Below are 20,182 nucleotides of genomic sequence, written 5' to 3' on the forward strand. Positions count from 1 at the left end.
ATAGCATGACCCTGTGACGGCAGTTCCATCCACAGTGCCAGCGGGGCTTGTGGGGCAAGGAAGCGTTAGGTAGAAGAGAGGATCTGTGTAGTCAGTGGATTCTGATAAGTTAACACCGTGGACTGTCAACCAGGAAGTGCTGTCGTGACCATAAAATGAAAGGACACGGGTGTAGCAGGGTGGAGGAGAGACCGAAGGTCTCTGCATACGTGGAGAATGTGGGCGCCACCGAAGCGTCCTAGGCAATGAAAGAGGACCGAACCCGATTTGTGCATTCTATTTGGATCACTTCGGGAGTGCTAACGTAGATTACAGGTTTAACGCTGACTTGCGTGTGCTCAGTGGAGCCCGATGCCCTGGGTGCTACTGATGTCCCCCAATTGGTCTTGTGTTCCAGAGCTTTAAGTGACAGTCACCTACTACCAGATCTGAGTTTTGCTGGCTCTTTTGCTGTTTTTTTTTTTTGGTTTCTTTTGCTTTCTTAATGGTCAGAGCCTGGTTTTCCCCTTGTACCGGCCCTGGTTCCATCCTTTCAGCTGTCCTGTCCATGTGCCCACAGGCTTTCCCAGCACGGCCCACCTTTGAGGTCCTACCCACTCGTATGCTCATCGCTGAATCTGCCTTCAGGCTCCTTCAGAGGCAGTCATACGTGAAATCTGACACTTAGCTACAGTGATCTACTCCCACAGGGCCTGTGTTATTCGTTCCCATCTCACCGTCACAAGCCTGGTGACAAGGCTGTTTGCAGGGCACCGCTGTTGTGTGGCCGAGCTGGGATCCAAACCATCTCCACCCTACAGCCTCCTGCTGGAGCACCACGCCGCTGCTCCTCACCGGAGCATTGCCACCCTCTGCGCTATACGCTCACTGAAGGCAGAGCAAACTGTATGCAATAAGTACATGTGTGGGTCTCTCCAGTGAGCATGGCGGACATTACGCCTGGATTTCTAGCTGAGTATCTTTTTCTGCTCCCAAAGCTCTGGCACCTAAGTTTGAGGCGATTTGAATCCTGTAAAATGAGTTGCGATATATGTTAATATGCAGACTTTCATTAGGGGAAACAGGACTAAAATGGTAGTAGTAGTGGTGGGGTGAGCAGCACTTAAAAAATTCAACATTGGGAATCTCCTGGTGGTCCAGTGGTTAGGGCTCGGCGCTTTCACTGCCCGGGCCCGTGTTTGATCCCTGGTCGGGGAACTAAGATCCCGCAAGCCGCGCAGGGTGGCCAAAAAAAAAAGAATAAAAAGAATCGATATTAAACTTCCCCAATCTTGGACAAACATCTTTATTTAGGAAATCAAATAAATATGGTAAAAAATTATGCTAGCAACTTCATACAAAGATACAGGACCAAACTTAGAATTAATTGCTCAGGTTATTCAGAATGGAACAAAATTCTTCAAGTGCTCACAATTAGCACAGAAAATACGCAGTTATATTACTTGCTTTTCAATGGACATTTACTGGTTTACTGTAAGATCCCACGCTGTTACAGTACAAAAAAGAGGCTACTCCTGCCCCCTCCGGTATACAGCCTAAATGGCCAAGAGCGCAAGTGTTAATGTGATGCAAGCTTTTCTTTGTTTACAATTCTAAAACTGCCTTACAACTTTTTACTAGTACAGCTAGCAACGGGTTCACTTAATCTTCAGTTTACTGTCTGAGGGAAAGGAGACATAAGAACATAACCTGTCACTTTGGTCCTAGCCTCCCACTTTACAAACATGGATCCAGGATTCTAGTATTACAGCAGGATCACTGTTCCCAGTCTCTGACAGGGGCAGGCCTGTGGCATTTGGCACTGCAAAGCTGTCTGCTGTGGCTTCTTGGCTTCTTAGTGTACATATACTACTTGTATGTATACTACCTATACGTTTTCATAACATCTCTAGATGTATAGATGAACCCATGTATGTGCTATCAACTTCATTCCCTACTGCAGAAGCTTTTGGTTTTAAATCTGCCTACCAAATCTTGACAATGACATTTGGTTCTGGATTGTTAAAACAAGATCAAGCTATCTGAATGAGGAAAGTCAAAAGCTTATTCTCAATTTTTAAAATAAAAATATCTCAAGCTTACTGATAAAGAGCTCTTCATAAATAACACTGTTCACAAGCAAATATCAATCTGTTGATAATCATAAGAAACTGAATATACTATTTTTAAATATAAAAGCAATTTCATTAGGTTTAGATAAATTGAGACTACAACTAAAACTTTTCCATGCTGTTTAATCAAGTTACTTACAATGTACACATTCCTGAGTACACCCCATTGTAGTGACACTGTTTACGTCCGAATTTTTTGCATTCAGCTTAAAAGGTGTTTCTTCCCAAGAAACTGAACTTTTCTGTCAAATGCGCTTGATCGAATAGGAGAATTGGGTTCATAAAATGGATTCATTGCAAACTAGAAGAGAAGAAAGTATTAAGGTGAGCTTGTCAAAGTTAAAAGGCTGACATCATAAGTCTCTAAAAGGAAAATCTTTTAAAGTTTTAAATTAAGTCATTAAAGACATTCAAAGCAAAAGTCTGAAGACCACATTTTTAAGTTTCAATGAAGATGTTCCACTGTTAAATATTAACAGCCCCTTAAGGAAATTTCTGTCTTGGTGTTGAAGGGAAGTACCTGTGGCAGAACCCATGGTGGCACGTATGGTAAGTGCTGCCTGTGTGAGCAAAACCAACTCCCGGGATCCACCCTGTGTGTGAAATACAACTACATTCAACGTTCATTATCAAGATGTGGATTCATCCGGTAGGCCCTTTGGCTATATAAAACACATGAAAAATCTGATATGCTCAGAGTGAAGGAAAGGTTATCCCACACTGCTTTTTTTTTTTTTTTTTTTTTTTTTCCCCACACTGCTTTTAAAAGTTACTCTTGTGCGGTAGTTTTTAACAATCAGGTTTTTAATACTCTCCTTTAACACAAGGTGAGTGATCAGTTTCTCAGATAATGTAATGAGTATATGATAGTATGTGTGAGGGGAAATTAGTACTGGATGGAATCACAAATGAGGAAAGGAGTTACCAACTTTTACACCTTAATCACTTGATGTTGTCCATCTTTATAAGAGGGCTAAATATTCTTACTTGCTACTTCTGACTAGGAATATTGATTGTTAACTGTGCTGATATGCAAAAAAACCCTGTCCAAATAGAGAAGGTTTAAATTATTAAGAATATACTGTCAGCACTGCAGTTTAACCACTCACATCTTATTACAATTTCATTTTTTCCAAATGAGTATCAAGACATGCGCGTGGCCCCTTTCTCCTTGAGTGACTTTGATAATACATGAATCACTTCCTGTTTATGATCTACATTCATTGCACTGTAACTTACTTGTTAAGTAGATGGAAAACATTTTACATTAAAATTATGAAGCAACTTCCCTTATACAGACTGCTTCTGTCTCTCGCTTTAGGGTTCCCTCATAAAATCAACTATATGCACCAAAAGGGGGAGAATGAAACCGATTTAAAAATAACTACGACTTGTTGTCCTGCCTACGTGGTAAGCTGGTGGTAGAGACCTGCCTGGTGAGGGAGCTGCCGGGAACCGTCCTGCTGGGGGAGAGCTCTGCTGAGAGGAGAGCTGTGCGGTCTAAGGGGGCTGCCAAAGTTGGAATCTCTTTTATAACCAGATTTTACAAGGTACAGAACATACCATACCTTTATATATAAGTCATAGACATCAGTGAAGAAGTTCTTTATCCCGTCTTCTTGCCTGATGTCATGCAGCATAATAAATCTCATATGTGAAATAATTAAGGTATAATCTTCTTTAGAAATGAAAACTGAAAAGCGATCAGTCGATACAATATTCTTCAAATGAGTCACATGCAGTGTATTTTGCGATGGAAAAGGTGAATCCGTACACTGGGTTCAAAGTTAGGTTAGTTTTATCTTGAAGAGAACATAATCTTTTTAAGTTAGAAAATAACTACAAAATAAAATCACCATTGATATGGTTCAGATAAACCTTAACTTTATATATGAGACTTGGTTTTAACATTATCTGTTAAACAAAAGGTGAGTGTTTTTTCCCCCTAAAAAAATAAAAGCCCCGTAAGTGGCAATGTTTACCTAATATTTTGCAGTCCACAGACTCAGAACCTGGCATCTAGGTCCCACCTTGGTCTAGTCTGTTACCCCAACCCTTTGTTAGAGCTCTTTATTAAACAGGTAAGGATATGACCCGCAGTGACGAATGCTGAAACGAACCACTCGTTGAACTTGTCCACCGTCTTCAAGTACATGTTGTTTGACAGCCACATGTTCTCATCTACGAGGTCGAGAGCCGCGTGAGCTATGAACTGGTTCAGATGGCGGTGATCGTCCTAGGTGGCAGCGAGCAGCACCAGATTAACATTTCCTTACAGCGTCAAGAACAGCCACACTTCACTCTGCAAATTCTAGACACAGCTTTCGGGGGGGCGGGGGGAAGCTTTCTGCTTTTACTTCGATTATTGTCATGAGACTTACAGAGGTCTTCAGTGCTTTCACATTATTTTCTATTTTATAATCTGGTTTCGAAAGCTCAATAAATAGAAACAGCCAATTACTTAGTAAATGAAATGTGTCCAAGAAATTATATTTTTAAAATTTTGCAAGAAGGAAGTTACCAAGTTCTGTAACCATTTAAGCATGTGAAAAAAAGGATACTACGTTAAAAAAAAAAGTAGATCCTGCTTTTTTTTTTTGTCTTTCTTCCCCCTCACCATTCCTCCCTTCCCCTCAGCTCAGATCCTGCTTTCAAGAAGCTCGCATCTTTTTAGAGGAGGAAGACAGGAAAAAACAAGGTAGGCTGGGGCTGGGGGTAGGAGGCGGGGCTTCATGTGCGGTGACACCCGGTGAGCAGTGGAGACAGCCTGGCACAGGGTCTTGAGGTACAGGGAGCTCACATGGCAGGGACCTGGGAGTGGCAGGTGGCCAGGCTCAGCCCCAGCTGCGTATCCCCTGTGCCGACAGCGCCAGGTGGTCCTGTCAAAGCCGGGGGTGTCCTTTTCATGGACTGTAAAGGCCTAACTGAAGAAGGTGGGACTGTCCCAGCAGAATGTGGAGAAGGAATTCACAACCTGGAATGCAGTCTCACTCCTGTGGAATTCTTACTTTCAAAATGCATTTTTCAAAGAACACCTCTGTTACAGGTTGAATTTGTGCCCCCTCCCCCAATCCCTGTGTTGCAGTCCTAACCCTCAGTACCTTAGAACGTGGCTGTATTTGGAAAGAGGGTCGTTGCAGATGTAATTAGTTACCATGAGGTCATGCTGCAGTTGAATGGGTCCCTAATCCAATGACGGATGTATTTATAAAAGGGGGAAATCTGGAGACAGTCGCGCACCTAGGGAGACTGGCACGTGAGGACTGCAGTTCTGCTGCCACAAGCCGAGAACTGCCAGAAGCTGGGAGAAGGGTCTGGAACAGACCTTCCCTAGCGCCTCTGGACGGGCACGGCCCTGCCGACAGCTTGGTCTCAGACTTCAGGCCTCCCCAGCTGTGAGACAAGACATTTCTGTTGTTCTAAGGCACGCAGTTCCGGGTACTCTGTGACGGCGGCCCTAGGAAACGAACATGACTTCCTTGCTGAGGAGGCTGTTCCCGTGCCCTGGGAGCCCTCGCGTAGGTCAAGTATATTTACACTTCACCCACGGCACCGTGACGGAGCCAATTTAACCCTCAGAGGAGTGGACGTGTTTTGTCTGGCTCGCAGTAGTGCTTTCCCTTACACTGATGATCAGTCTTGAGACGTTAGAAGAAAACTGTAGAAATGGTTTACGGAGGTGAGTGGTAGCAGGAGAAAGAAGATCCAGTCATGCGACACTATTTTTACATGCACTGCTTTGCCTACCACAAGGCCACTGGAGTGAGAGAAAAACTGTAAGCAGCCGCGTACCACACAGAGCAACTGCTGCTGCAGGGACGCCTCACATCCAAGTGTTAACGAACAGTGTGCTCACGTGAATGTGGGAAAGTAATGTAGCAACAACACCTGCTACGATAATACCTTGGATTTCTATCATATTTTAGTGGCAAGATCTGAATAGCTGAATAGCTGAAAAGCGTCTTACACTGGACATTACGCATCACAACTAATTTCAAACATCAGTTCCGGTCTTAAGGGACATTCAAGCCTATTTTTGGAGGTTGGGAGAAATAGCATAACCTGTCGGCAATTTATTTGGAATATGCACTTGTACAGGGAGATGGAAGGGACCAGCTACGCTCATCCCAAGACTCTATGGCTCTGTTTACTCTCGGTGGCAACATGTTCTTGAAGCTTGTTTTTCGGGAACCACTCTTGACAAGAAGGTTGGGTGGCGTCACTGGAGAGGAGAGCACGAGGGCACCACGCGGCCAGTGGGTGCCACGTGGGGGTCGCCGAAAAAGGCCGCCGTCTCGGGCAGCAGGAGGACGTGTAAGTCGGGGTCTCTTTTAACCCTCCCGGGGTAAGTGGATCTAGCACGTATGTCCTGCTGAAAAAGGTGATTCACGGGGACAGAAGGGACTTTCCTGGCATTTCAGGGCAGCACCACGTGCTCCTGCAGACCCACTGCAGGTGAGCTATGTTTCTATGTGCTCAAGGAGCCGCCTTCACAGGGGGTGACACAGGGAACTGATGACCAGGGAGGGGAGACCCAGGGCATCTGCTAGTGCGTGCTAAGTGTGTGCTGAATTAGAGCACGAACAATTCAGAGGATACTCCTGGCTGGCTTCTATCAACCTGTGGGACTGCAGAGCAACCCTCATTTAGTTGTGCTGGGTTCGTAGTTACCTCATCTGTCCAGATCTCTTGCAGTTCTAAAATCACATCACACCATTATCGTTACAGCAACAGAACAATTTTTTAAGGTTCCATACTCACTTTGGATTCTGCTTTTCCAGCTGGCAAAAACTCCATTTCAAAAACCGGATTATCATGGTGACCAACAATGACAAAGTAGAAGCTTCCAGACATTGTCTTCAATATATAGCTCCTAATTAAATGAAAATAACACATATCTTTAGTACTCAATACTGAAAACCAAAAACCAGGAAGTGACGAACTCCATTTTTTTTTTTTTTTAACTTAAACCTGAATTGTAGAGGAGGTGGCCCCTAAGCTCGGCATGCTTTCCAGTATGCCACCATAGATACATGGCTTTTGGATGATACACATTAATCTGTGATATGTCCTGGAGAATCCACTACTACCTTTTCATACGGAAACTGGAAGACCTCTAATATGAAATCATAAGAACAACATTCTCATGATCTGAAAGTGTGGAACATTTAGGGTAAGCTGGCTTAAACTTGGACTAGATCAGTCAGCCTTGGCGCTAACACCTGGGTGCTGATTAGGAAATACCTGACTTGCCTTGGAAATTTTCAGGACGGATGCTTCCAAGGAAGCTAAGAACCACTCTAGCGCATGTCCTTTACAGAAAGGAGAGCTCCTGGAGCCGTCAGCTACAGGCTGTGTGGTACTTGTATTCCCACCTCAAGGGGCTATGCACATAAAAGAGCCTGTTATATGCCTCTTCAAACACCATTTATGAGAGAGGAAGAAACAGTTTTGTACTCTAGAAGAGATGGAAGAAGTCATAATCCAAAAGGAAGACATTCTGAGTCATTAAGAGGTCTTGGAACGAGGGTTAATAGGTTTGCTACAGGAATAAAACAGAGAAAGTGGGGGGGGGAGAAATCAGTGATTCTGGGGCATTTAGCACAATTGAAATCTGGATGGATGGACGGACAGATGGGCAGATGCATTTATGTATGTATTTTTCGTACGAGGTCTTTGGAATCAGACCAAGCTAGGTTCACGTCTAGCTCTAGTGACATGAGCGCAGGCACGTGGAGACATGGGGCCTAGGAAGGCCTCCTCATGGGGCGGGGATCTGCTTCACTGGGAGTGTACAGTAAGGTGTGTCCGAACCCAGGGCCCATCGAGCCTCACTGGGACTTCCACGCGACGACATCTGAAGACCTTGGAAATGTATTTCCTGATGACTACAACATTTTGTAGAGGAAATCACGGCACGGCTGGCCCCTTTCACTCTGGAATTGGAAGGCCGTGACTGGAAGAAAAGGAAGATAGGAGACTCGTGGCATGATGAAGTGAGTCAGATTTAAAAGGTTATTTGGGGCAGCGGTTGGCACACTACGGCCTGCGGGCCCAATCTGGCCTGGTCCGTCCTCTCACTACCATCTAAGGCTGCTCCTGCCCTACAATGACAGAGTGGGGTGGTCGCCACAGAGACCGTCTGGCCCTTTACAGAAAAAGGGGAAAGACGAGAAAAAGACCCAAACAGTAAAACTGGACAACAAAGGCAGGCAGGAATGATACAAAAGCTCTGCAAAACTAGGAGAATTGGCAGTAATTCTCAAGCACAAGTGAGGGGAAGAGGGATGAGAGCCTGAAATTTTAACCAAGTAAACAATGACATCATTCATTCTTGCCGGAATAGGTTTCATAGCTGGAGTTTGCCAAGGGAAGGGCTTACTTTCTTCAGCACAAACATTTAAGCAGCAGCAGGGGAAAAAAAAGTACTGTAAGGAAGATACTTCTCCCCCTACACACATTTAGAAGCAGCAAGAGACAATATATGTACAACGAAGATTACCCTCCTCCCCGCCTTCCCCCAAACCCACTCAACCCTATACGGAGACCCGTGTTTGGGAGAGAAGCACATCCTAAGAAAAGCGTGAGGATAAACAGAAAGGCAACTGCAGGAAATACCGCATAAAGGTTCGATCACAAACTGCTCAGCTACGCAGAACCAGAGCTGCCAATCGTGTGATTTCACACACAGCTGAAGAAGGTATGCAACTCTCGATTCCATTCTGACAAGGAAAAGCTGAAAGGTGTAGTGGAAGAAAAGGAAGCCGCAGGAGAACATAACCATTTTGTCTCAGGAAGGGAATGTCCACAGTCATTTAATACTTGGGGCTTCTCTGCCTAGGTGGTGAGCAGAGGTGAGACACGCTCTAGAATTCCGTGCTGTCTGATATAGGGAACTTTCTGCGAGGATGGAGATGATCTACACCTGCTCAATTTTTCCATCACCTAAAATAGGGGCCCTTCAGGTGTCTCCAAGGTGTCGAGGTATGGAGGCAGTCCCACAGAGCTTGGCAATGGATTAAACTGGGGAGCTGCGGGAAGAATCGAGCATGTTTCCAAAACGTCTGGCTGAGGTGATCAAGCAGAATATCAAGATGATGAACCTGTCCGCTGAGAACGGAAATAAGAAAGGGAAGGAAGAGGGATGAACACGAACAGGTCAGTTTGGACGTGTGGTGGTCGCCAGAATAGCGCCCCCCGAGCCCCACCAAGATGTCCGCATCCTCATCTCGGGAAACCTGTGAGCAGTAATCTATTCAATCCACGGCAAAGGGCATTAAGGCTGCAGACGGAACTAAGGCTGCTCATCAGCTGATCTTCAGATAGGGCGAGGATCCTGGGCTACTCAGGTGGGCCCAATGTAATTACAAGCGTCTTTAAAAGTGGAAGAGGGCAGCCCCAGAGGAAAGTCCGGGGGAAGCGTGGCTGTGGAAGGATCGCTACGGAGATACAACGTTGCTGGCTTTGAAGAGGGAGGAAGGCCTCGTGCACCAAGGAATGCGGGCGGCCTCTAGAAGCTGGAAAGGACAAAGAAACAGATTCTTCCCGAGAGCCTCCAGAGGGGATTTCGGCCCAGTGAGACCCGTGTTGGACGTGTATGCTACAGAACTGTAAGATGATAAATTTGTGTCGTTTTAAGCCAGTAAATTTGTGGTAATGTGTTGTGGCCACAGTAGGAAACTAACACATGTCAAAGCTGAAAAAAACTGCAGGTATAAGAAAAAAGGAAATACTCCAGGAAGTGTCAGCAATAAAGGTAGAAGGTGCATTCTATAGAGACTGGGGACAAAATGAGTTTATTTTCCGTGGGCCGCGGGTTTCAGAGCCCTGTGGCAAGCGGGGGGAGGGCGGGCCATGGTGCGGCGAGGTGAAGCCACTCGGAGCAGTAGGGGGATGAGAGTATGGAAGAGAACAGCAGCTGGGGCTGGGTTTTTCCAGCAAGTATCCCCTACCGCTAACAGCCCTTCCCCCCCCCCTTGCCGAAAGGACCTGTGAGGAGGGGGCTGTCATTTGGGCAGTGTGTGTGTGGGGCACGGGGGATGGTGCTGGAATATAGGAGAGGGAATGCAGGAAAGAGAGGCGTTGGGGGGATTAACTCTCCTCAACAAGGACGAGAACCTTCTGAAAGTTCCAGTGCCGAGGCCCTCGGGGCCTCAGGGGCCTGATTGATGAGTGCTGTGTCTGGGTGATGAACAGCACGTTTGTGAGAAGTTGCCATAGTTGTTAAAGTACCAATGAAGAAATCCTCCCTTGTAAGGGCAGGACTTGTCGGCTGAAGGGAGGGGAGCCAGGACTCCCATCTGTGGTGAAAACAGCTGTTTGTGGTGGCTAGAGCGTCTTGAGCTGCTTTTGAGAGAGGTAACTAAAGAAATGAACAAGGAGCTCAGGATTTCACTGAAAAGACCGTGTACAGGATGTAAGAAGGAGGGCACTAACTAGTAATGAACGTAAAAATGGGACCAGAAACCTGTGAGGCTAGCATTAGAAGGGCAAAAGCCCAAAACAAGCTGAAATGTGTGGAAGGCTTTCAGGCTACCACAGGAAAAAGCAAGGGAGAAAGGTCAATTAGTTGAGGCACCTGGTACATAAATAACACGGGACACAGGTGTGCTGAACTTGAGTTTTCTCAAAGAATGATTCTCACACGGCAAGTGTGGAAGCAGTTAGGTTAGGCAGGCTGGGAACCCCAAGACAGGTATGTTAAAGAAACAGTTGGGTTGACAACTGACAATATAACTACTGGTCAGTGACGTTTGAGAAATCACAGGAACAGAAAAGAGCCAGTAACTGTTACTCGAACTTTGAGAAACAGAGAGGCTTGCCTCCCAGTCTGAGTACTTCCGAAGAGATTAAAACACCAACAGAAATAGGTATTAAATGCCTGTCTTCAGTCAGACACCATGCTGGGAGCTTTTATGACAAACTAAGTCATTTAATGTGAATCCCTAGACAAAAAGAGTGGGTTACGACTCACTCGCTTGTTCTAGGAGAACAAGTTATGTCAGACCTACACTCGCTCTTGAGGAAGGGAAATACGGAGACGGTGAGTCACTTTCTGAAGTCCTGTGGTTCTCTGCCTAAGAACCCAGGGGAGACCTGTAGCCTGGATGACAGCCTGTGGTACCCCCAGAGCCACGGCAGTGCCGGGGCCCAGGAAGTGCTCGTTCTCTGCTGAAGGAGGGACAGTGCAGGGCTGACGGGAATGTTAAAGTGCTCCATGTCAGTCGACAGCATGGAGTCTCGAGGGAGCCTTTGAGGTTGACCTTAACCTAGTCCAGCTCAAGGTTTGCATCAGTAACTGAGATGAAGCCAAGTTACCACACCCAAAGATAACATGCTAAGGGCACCTAATTCATTAGAAGGCTAAAGTTAGGATTCAAAAGATCTCCACGGCTAGGAGAAACAGGTGACGTGAGCAGGACAGAATGTAAAAGGATTTGGAATAAAGTCCTGTACTTGGGCTGAAATCAGCCGCACAACAATAGGATGCGGGAGACCTAGTGTAAGAGCCGCTCATCTGTGAGAACCCGTTTTCATTTACTGCCAGCTAAATCGGAGGCGGCAATCTGATACAGCAGTCGAAAGAGCGAATGCAAGTCTAGGCTGCACAAAGAGAAGATGATGTCCTCATCGCTAATACTACCGTCTCTGGGGGACATGCTCAGTTCTGGGAATCACATTTTAAAACCATTAACTCTGAGCTGTGTGTGCTGGGAGGAGGGAGGCATCTAGGCTAGGGAATGCAGACAGAAGCTACTGAAGGAACTGAGGATGTTTAAACCGGGGGCGGGGGGAGACGTTTTTTGCGGGGGCAGTGGGCTATGGTGCACTCTTTAAATACGATGCTGTCTAATGGGAAGGGATTTGACTAGGGATGGCAAATGGGTTTTTTCCCGTGAGCCCATTCTAATCAACTAGCAGTGAAGGCCAGGAACTGGTGCTGAGAGAGATTCTGAGACTAAGGGTGGTCAGGGGGAAAGGCTGCTGTGATCAGTTACCCACATCTGCTACGGGTTTGGGAGAGGGCAGTGCCTATGGGAGCGCCAAGTATTTGCTAGCTCTGAACTAGACAGACTTATTCCAAACTGTTCCAGAGGCCAAGCCTAGGGCTGCTCCTTTGAGGTTACATGGAAAGACATTTGGGTCAATATAATTGAGAACTTTGTAACAATTAAAGAACTATCAGGCTGCCTTGTGAAGTGACACCGCCCCCCCCCCCGCCCCCGATCACTAGACGTGTGTTAAGGGAAGGCTGGAAGACCGCTAGTAGTGCCAGACTGGGAGGATGAACCCAATGAACTTAGAAGGCCCCTCCGAGACAACTCATGGATGCCAGTTCCAAAACCACCCATTTTTACAGCAAACCTCTTTACAGCCTCTATAGAGGAACTTCTGGAAAACTTCCCTGTGCTCCCAACAGCAGTGGCTTCAGTTGTTCCATAGACCTGGGGCTGGAAGACTAACCTAGTGTGGCACAAGACATGTCCACTGCAATAAGCAGGATGAATCCTGTTGATAGTTCTCTAATAGGACACTTTTCCTATTAATATTAAAAGCAATTCCTCTACCTCACCATAAGTGAGGTTATGCTGGCTTTTGGACATTTAATCTAAATCTATTCAATTTGGGCACCAAAGGTTGGGGGTAAGAGGGTCTTCAGGCACAGATGTGTTTTTATTTAACAGTACTTGCAACATATTAACATCGTCTTAGAACATTTTTCATCATCTCACTATTCTGCTCAAAAGCCTTAATGTTTCTCATCTACAGGGATCAAGTACCAGTATCAAAAATGTAGTCCCACGTTGCTCTGTACGGCTTTTCTCAACCTCATTGCTCTACCCTGGCTACAGTGGACTGGTATACTTTTTCTCCCCAACTGATTGTGTCCGCTCCAGATTTATTTCTCTCTTCATGCCTGGAATACTCTCCCTGATTCCATGTGTAAACCTCACCCATCTTTCAAAGCCCACCCAAATTCCTCCTCCTCCAGGTATTTCCCAACACCAACCTACACGCTCTCTACCTCCTATGGAAGCCCTGTCACTCTTGATGCCTCTTAAACTCTCTAAGCCTTTCACCGCCAGGGGTGAAAATTCATTGTACTCATCAGTGCTGTTTACAAAACCATCACTGGCCCAATTTTGTCCTCACGGGGCTTAGAAACCTTATACCCACAGCATGGGGCTCTGGAGTCAGATGCCTCACTGCTCTTGAAAGGGTCCTGATTTTTTTTTTTTTTTTAATTCCTTTCAGAATGTTCCCCCTTCCTCCCATGCTTTTTGCCCACCATCCAAATTCAACCCAACAAGGCCCTGATGAAGTCACACTTTTCAGAGATGTGCCCACTCATGTCCATCTCCAACCACTTTTCTAAAATCGTTACCCAGTCTACAATGCATCTTAGTTCTTAGTCAATTCTCTGGCTGTAACGTTTTCATTATTGCTTCTTGAGAGACTGGTTCCTTTTCTTTCTAATTAGATTTAAGTATCTGGGGGACCCGGCTCACCTATCTTCACAGCACGTACAACATGGGTACTCAAAGTTTAGCTCACTGGTTTTCAACCAGGGGCAATTTTGCCTCCCAGAGGACACGTGGCAATGTCCGGAGACATTCATGGTTCTCAGAACCGGGGGCGGGGGAGAGCAGGTGCTACTGGCATCTATTGGGTAGAAACCAGGGATGCTTGCTCAACATCCTGCAGTACACAGGACAGCCCCACAACGGAGCATTTTCCGGCTCCAAACGGCAATAATGCCGCGGTTAAGAAACCCAGGGTGAGCTGAATGACCCAGTGAAAGGTACAAGAAGCAAAGCCCCCGAGCAGGCGGACGTTTGCAGGTTGAATCGCGGTGTGGACTGGCCCGGTGGGTTGTGAAGAGCTCAGCCGGCCCCGGGGCAGAGGGGAGAGACAGGGCCAACACTCGGATCCCGTGGGGCCGGGGACATCCCCCAGAGTCCCGGAGCGCCAGCCGCCCACTCGCTCCATTCCCTACCTGCGGCGAGACGCCGGGAACGTTAACGCCCAGTCAGTTCCCGCGGCCGAGACCCGCGTTCCGCAGCTTCCGTAGGGACTCTGCAAGCAGCCCTCGCGAGACTCCGCTGTTGCGCTCTCGCGATAGTGGGTGGAGCTTCCAGCCGCAGCGCGGCGCAGCTCCGGCCTTGCGCTGTAATGCTCCAGAGTAGGGCGGCTGGGCTTGGAGGACTTCGGGGAGGGGTGGGATCAGGTCTGAGCGGTTCCAACTCCGGCTAGTGCCGCGCCTTCTCTGGCCTTCTGTCTCCGGTCTCAGCCCTCCAGCCGCCCGTGAGAGTCCCGCGTGGGCCACAACCACGCCCACCTATCAGAACCGCGGAGAAAGGAAGTGCGGGTCTCTGCCTGAGTTCTTAGTTCGGAGTTCAGCTTGTTCCTCCCGTTTTTCTGGGACAGCGGCAGGGCTCTCCGGCCAGGGATTCCCCTAGGCCTGGGCTCGCACCCCAGTCTCGGGCTCTAACTCTGGGCACAGTCGGGAGGGCTCGGGAGGAAGCTGACACCTGATACCTCAGGTAGATACATCTGCCCCCTCCTCGGGGCGGGCGGAAGTGAAGCCTTTGTTTGTTTCCGTTAAACCGCCTTTGGCTTCCTTGGAGCCCACCGATCCGTCTTCAGAAATTCACGTCCCCTCTGCCCGCCAGGTAACCCGTAACCGTTTTCTCTTCTAGGCCACCATGCTCCCCACATCTGACGTGTTGAGTCAAGATGAACTGCGCAAAAAGCTGTACCAGACGTTTAAGGATCGGGGTATACTGGACTCACTGAAGGTATCACTTTTAAGCATAGCTGTTACATAAATTTTACAGGTGTAACCTGTAACAGGTAGTCCACATGTAAATACATCCATGTGTTGGGCTTTAAAAATAGCATGATACACAGATTGTATTGGTGAATTACACTGTTCCTGTGCAACTCTTAAATCGTAAAACAAACACATTTTAGTAAGGTTAGGTTTGTTTAAAAAATTTGGCTTACAGGTTCCTGAGTTAGTAAGTGGTTTTGTAATACTCATATTTGAATAGAGGATATTGTCACCATATAGAAAACATTAAGGGACTGCTTACTGTTGAAAAGTTGGGGGAATGAGAAATTTCTTCTTTAAAGTATATTGAAAGGTATAAATACTTGAGCAGCAAATATTTCTTAGTACACTTCATGTATGAATTAACAGCAAGGAGTAGGATTAGCTCAAATGTGTTTTCATTACCATATACATTTCAAAAGACCATTTTACACTTAAAATGGGAAATTAAGGACAATTTTTTCTTGTCTCCTCCATTGTTTTTGTAACTTAAAAATACTGTAGACTCATCTGAAAAATACTTCAAACTCATCTGAAATATAGAAAAGCATACAAGAGAAGTCATCTCTAATACAAGTACTAATTGGCATAATGTGTGTATTTGTGTATCCTCTTTAATATTATATGGTGAGCATTTTCCTGTGTCCTTAAATGTGTCTTGAAATCCTCATTTTCATTGGCACCAGGCTCATCTTTGGATCTTTGGACATATGGGTAATTTATGCAGCATTCCCTTGTTATTGAATATTTAGGTTATACCCAGGTTTACACATTCCTTCAATTGCATCTCTCACTTTTTGCCTAGGATAGATGAAGTGGTATTAATGAATCAAAGGGCGTGAACATTTGTAAGGTTCTTGGTGTACACGTCTTGTTTTAGAAAGGTCGTAATACAACTGACCCTTGAACAACACGGGTTTGAACTGCTCAGGTCCACTTATATGTGGACTTTTTTCAATAAATACCTACTAGAATACTACACTGTCTGTGGTTGGTTGAATCTGCCGATGCAAAACGGGGGACGTGGAGGGGGCTCCTAACCCCTGGTGGTTCGAGGGTCAACTTCAGTTTGTATTCCACCAGCAGTTTGAGAATGCACGTCTCTCCAATAGTATGATCATGACATGTTTTAAACCAATCTAAGACTGAGAAACTCTATTATTTTAACATTCTTTCTTTTGTTTATCAGTGAGGTTGCATATGTTTTCTGGCCATGTGTATGTTTTCCATTGATTGGTGGTTCATGTTCCCCTTGCCCGTTTTTTTCCCTAGGATGCTGGTGTTTTCTTATTGATACGAGTTCTTTTAATGGAAACTTAATCTTTTTTCCCATTTTTGTGGCAATACTATCTGTCTTCAATTTTAATTTGGCTCTAAAAATACTGAAGTTACATTTTTATGTGGTCAAGTCTCTTGTTTACTTTTTTTGTGCTGATTATTCTCAGTCATTTTCCACTGAGAATGAATATTCACTTTTCTTAAGTTTTTAAAAAGGCTCTTTTTTACGGTTCATTCCTTAACCCACCTGAAATTAGTTGTAGTATATCACGCATTAGTCCACTTTCTTAGGTGGAATGGTTCTTGCGTCTGGGCATGGTGTTTGTTCTCTTACTGTCCTCTGGGTTTGGTTTGGTAGGGTTTTACTTCATGTCTATAGTCCAGTTGATAATGACCTATCATTATCCATTTTGAGCTATCCTTGTTAGGCTTTGGTATCAGGATTATGCTAGCCTTGTTCACTTGACAGCTGCAGCCTATCCTAAGGAGAAATACTGTTTCTTGTTTGCAGCTGGCCATTCAGTTTGTTATTCTAGCGTGATCAATGGCAGGGGGGATTTTGGCAGGGCAGATTTTTACTTTCTCAGTCTGAGCTAATTTACTTTCTCAGTTTAATGACCTGAGTGAGTTCTAATTTTTACAATTCATTGAAGTTTTGAGTGGCCTAGTTCACTTTCTCTTTGGGTGTTTGGAAAGAATTTGTATTTATGATTAAGTACGGAGTCATATGGGTGTCTGGTAAATGAAGTTTATGAAAAATCTTCTTTTTCCTTATTTTGAGTCTACTCTGTCAATTGCTGAGAGATGTGCTGAGGGTTCCGGGTCCCTAAGTCTTGTCTCTCCTACTTCCCCTCCCCCCACAATAATTGGCCTTCTTTCTTTCTTTTTTTTCTTTTTTTTTTTTTTTTTTTGAGCAGAGAAAGGTTTATTGCAGGGCCAAGCTAGGAAAACAGGTGGCTTGTGCTCAAACCCGAACTCCCCTATGGTTTTTTGGGGAGAAGTTCTCATAGGCACAATTTGGGGTGAGGGGGTGAGGGCTCTGTCCTTACTTCTGTCTTAGGGACGTTGCAAGCTTTAATTCTGAATAGATTTCCCTCTTTGCACTGGCTGCTGGAAAGCCCCCGGCCAGTTTTTTTTTTTTTTTTTTTAAGGTAAGAGGTGGATTTATTTAGAGAGAAACACTCCACAGAGTGTGGGCCATCTCAGAAGGTGAGAAAGCCCCCCCGGCCAGTTTTTGGATTCCTTCCAGCAAGTGCTAGATGGCATGCTTTTTGGGTGTATCAAGATGGAAATTCATCTGTAATCTCATTCCACTGTTTGCTACTCTTCCTTTTACCTTGCTTAAATCCCTCATTTAATTCTTAGCCATTTCAGTACTTGTTTGCAAGACACCCTAAATCCTTGTGTTAATTAAGCTGAATCTAAGTATATTTCTTCTTTACTATGTTACAAATTTAATTAAACCACTAAATTTTACTGGTGGAGGAGGCTTTAGTTTTCTCTTTTCAGTTACTTAACTGTATCAGATGAGGGAAAGCATATATATTCTATTTAGTGTAAATGTGTTTTTACTCTAGGATTTTATTTTATTTATTATTGTTTTTTGAATTTTTGAATCTTATTTATTTTTTAATACAGCAGGTTCTTATTAGTTATCTATTTTATACATATTAGTGTATACATGTCAATCCCAATCTCTCAATTCATCCCACCACCACCCCCTGCCCCTGGCACTTTCCCCCCTTGGTGTCCATACGTTTGTTCTCTACATCTGTGTCTCAATTTCTGCCCTGCAAACCGGTTCATCTGTACCATTTTTCTAGGTTCTACATATATGCGTTAATATACGGTATTTGTTTTTCTCTTTCTGACTTGCTTCACTCTGTATGACAGTCTCTAGATCCATCCACGTCTCTACAAATGACCCAATTTCGTTCCTTTTTATGGCTGAGTAATATTCCATTGTATATATGTGCCACATCTTCTTTATCCATTCATCTGTCGATGGACATTTAGGTTGCTTCCATGACCTGGCTATCGTAAATAGTGCTGCAGTGAACATTGGGGTGCATGTGTCTTTTTGAATTATGGTTTTCTCTGGGTATATGCCCAGTACTATAGGATTTTAGATACACATATAAGTTCTGTTCTATGCTACTAATATAGAACTATATATAGAACTAATATATTCTCTTTAGCTAAAGGATAGAAGAAAGAGATGTAACGAGAACTTCATTTGTTTCTTGTTTGTATTCTATTAATAACAATTCCTTAGATGTCATTTACTGCTGAACCCCGTGAATCTAGGCAGTGTACTCTTAAGCTCTGCCCAATTGTATGTTTCAGATTACATGCAAAATAAATTAGAACAAATATCCAGCAGTCTGATTAGGGGATTTTTTTAAAACCAAAATGAATAATAACACTGGTGTTATAACTTTGAGAAAATTAGCCACCTTGAGCCTAAATTTCCTCATTTATAAAATAGGGGAAAATTATTATATTTCATAATGTCTAGAATTGTAAATAGTCCACGTGAAAGTGAATCTTAATAAGCCTTTTTTGGGTTTACTGATTTTTCTCTTGTGTATACTATTTCCGTTTTGGGAACCTAATTTTATTTTGATCAATATACTTGAATATATTTAACCCAGTATTATTTTCGTATCCTCCAACAATTTGCAGAGAGGTGAGGAAGTAGCAGAGTTTCCTCCTGTATTTGGTACCCCAATGAAAAGTTGCTGAACTGGGCTCGTAGGGAAGCGAAGTTAGTCTCACCACGTTCTGGCTCACCACCAGCTCACTTGGAAGCTGGTGAAAGCAAGCTACTCTTTCTAGAACCCACTGGGCTGCTTGTCTCACAGGGTAAGACAGAGTGTCCAGGGGAAGGTTCCTAACTTGGGGCCATGGATTTAGAACCACTCTGGAAACAAAAGGAAGGATTCTAATTCATGTGACAAGTCTGTGTCCCGCCAGTGGAAAAAATCCTGCTGAAATTTTTTTTCCCTCTTGTTTCATTTTGTATTTGATCTAGACGCAACTCCGAAACCAGCTAATTCACGAGCTGATGCAGCCTGTACTGAGTGGCGAAGTGCAGTCCCTCTCCCTGTCAGTGGAAGGGAGCTCCCTCTTAATACGCGCTTCCAACTCTCTAGTGGCAGATCACTTACAGAGATGCGGCTACGAATGTGCGCTTTCTGTCTTCTTTCCCGAAAGTGGTTTGGCAAAAGAAAAGGTAACACCTTTGCTTCTCTGTCTCTGAATTTTCTGTTCACAGCTTCTCCCTCAGGTAATAGCTAAGTGCTCCTTGGCTAGCTGGGTCCCTTTCTTGTTTATCTTTGAAATTACATCATGTGTTTGTTATAATGTGACAAAGGAGTATGAAATCTGACATTGTTACCAATTCCTTGGTATCTTGATTTGTCTTTATAAAATTGTGACGTTTTGGAACTAGAAGTGATCTGACACTCCATGTGGTCTGAGGACGCAAAACTGCCATTTATGTTGAATGTCTGTTGTGAGGCTGGCACTGCTGGTCACTCTGCAGGTGGTACATGTATTACAGATGAGGATCCAGAGTCTGGAGAGGTGGGGTGATTTGCTCAAGGTCACATGATTGGTAAGTGGCAATGCAGGGCAGTAAATCTAGAGCTACAGTGTGCCGTCTTCAGTATGCTACAGTCTCTTCAGATATTTGTCGTCTTTGTGATGACATAAGAGAAGTGAGGGATAAGTAACTTTTGAAAACCTGTGGAGTTCTTAAATACTACAACACCTTTTACCACTTTGCTAATGATGGTCACTATCTTTCCACCAACCACTGAACATACTAGTCATGCTTGGTTATTTTAAAGGTAGATATAGCACACTTTCCCTATTTTTCTTAATAGACTTAATTTTTTACGGCAGTTAAGCTTCACAGCGAAAATGAGCAGAAAGGGAGGTTGCCCTTCTGCTC

General features: G+C 44.7%; 2 protein-coding genes across 6 annotated transcripts in view; one reads left to right on the forward strand and one right to left on the reverse strand.

Annotated features, from left to right (window-relative positions):
- Positions 1-1,255: 1,255 nt before the first annotated feature.
- Positions 1,256-14,220, reverse strand: TRAPPC2 (trafficking protein particle complex 2). Its single transcript, XM_036840953.1, has 5 exons — positions 14,110-14,220; positions 6,873-6,984; positions 4,203-4,347; positions 3,680-3,765; positions 1,256-2,412 (listed from the first exon to the last, which is right to left on the reverse strand). Exons 2-5 carry the CDS (start codon positions 6,963-6,965, stop codon positions 2,314-2,316), a joined length of 423 nt encoding a protein of 140 aa, XP_036696848.1. The 5' UTR covers positions 6,966-6,984; positions 14,110-14,220; the 3' UTR covers positions 1,256-2,313.
- Positions 14,221-14,276: 56 nt separating this feature from the next.
- OFD1 (OFD1 centriole and centriolar satellite protein) overlaps positions 14,277-20,182 on the forward strand; it is a 63,439-nt gene continuing 57,533 nt past the window's right edge. For 3 of the 5 annotated variants that reach the window (XM_036840738.1, XM_036840742.1, XM_036840741.1), the window contains exons 1-3: positions 14,277-14,656; positions 14,813-14,911; positions 19,259-19,459. In XM_036840738.1, the coding sequence (XP_036696633.1) occupies positions 14,819-14,911; positions 19,259-19,459 (294 nt within the window). In that variant the 5' untranslated portion in view covers positions 14,277-14,656; positions 14,813-14,818. The remainder of the gene's footprint in view (positions 14,657-14,812; positions 14,912-19,258; positions 19,460-20,182) is intronic. The other 2 variants (XM_036840739.1, XM_036840740.1) reach the window with 2 other exon arrangements.

Source organism: Balaenoptera musculus, chromosome X (assembly GCF_009873245.2).
Source record: "Balaenoptera musculus isolate JJ_BM4_2016_0621 chromosome X, mBalMus1.pri.v3, whole genome shotgun sequence".
Lineage (NCBI taxonomy): Eukaryota > Metazoa > Chordata > Mammalia > Artiodactyla > Balaenopteridae > Balaenoptera > Balaenoptera musculus.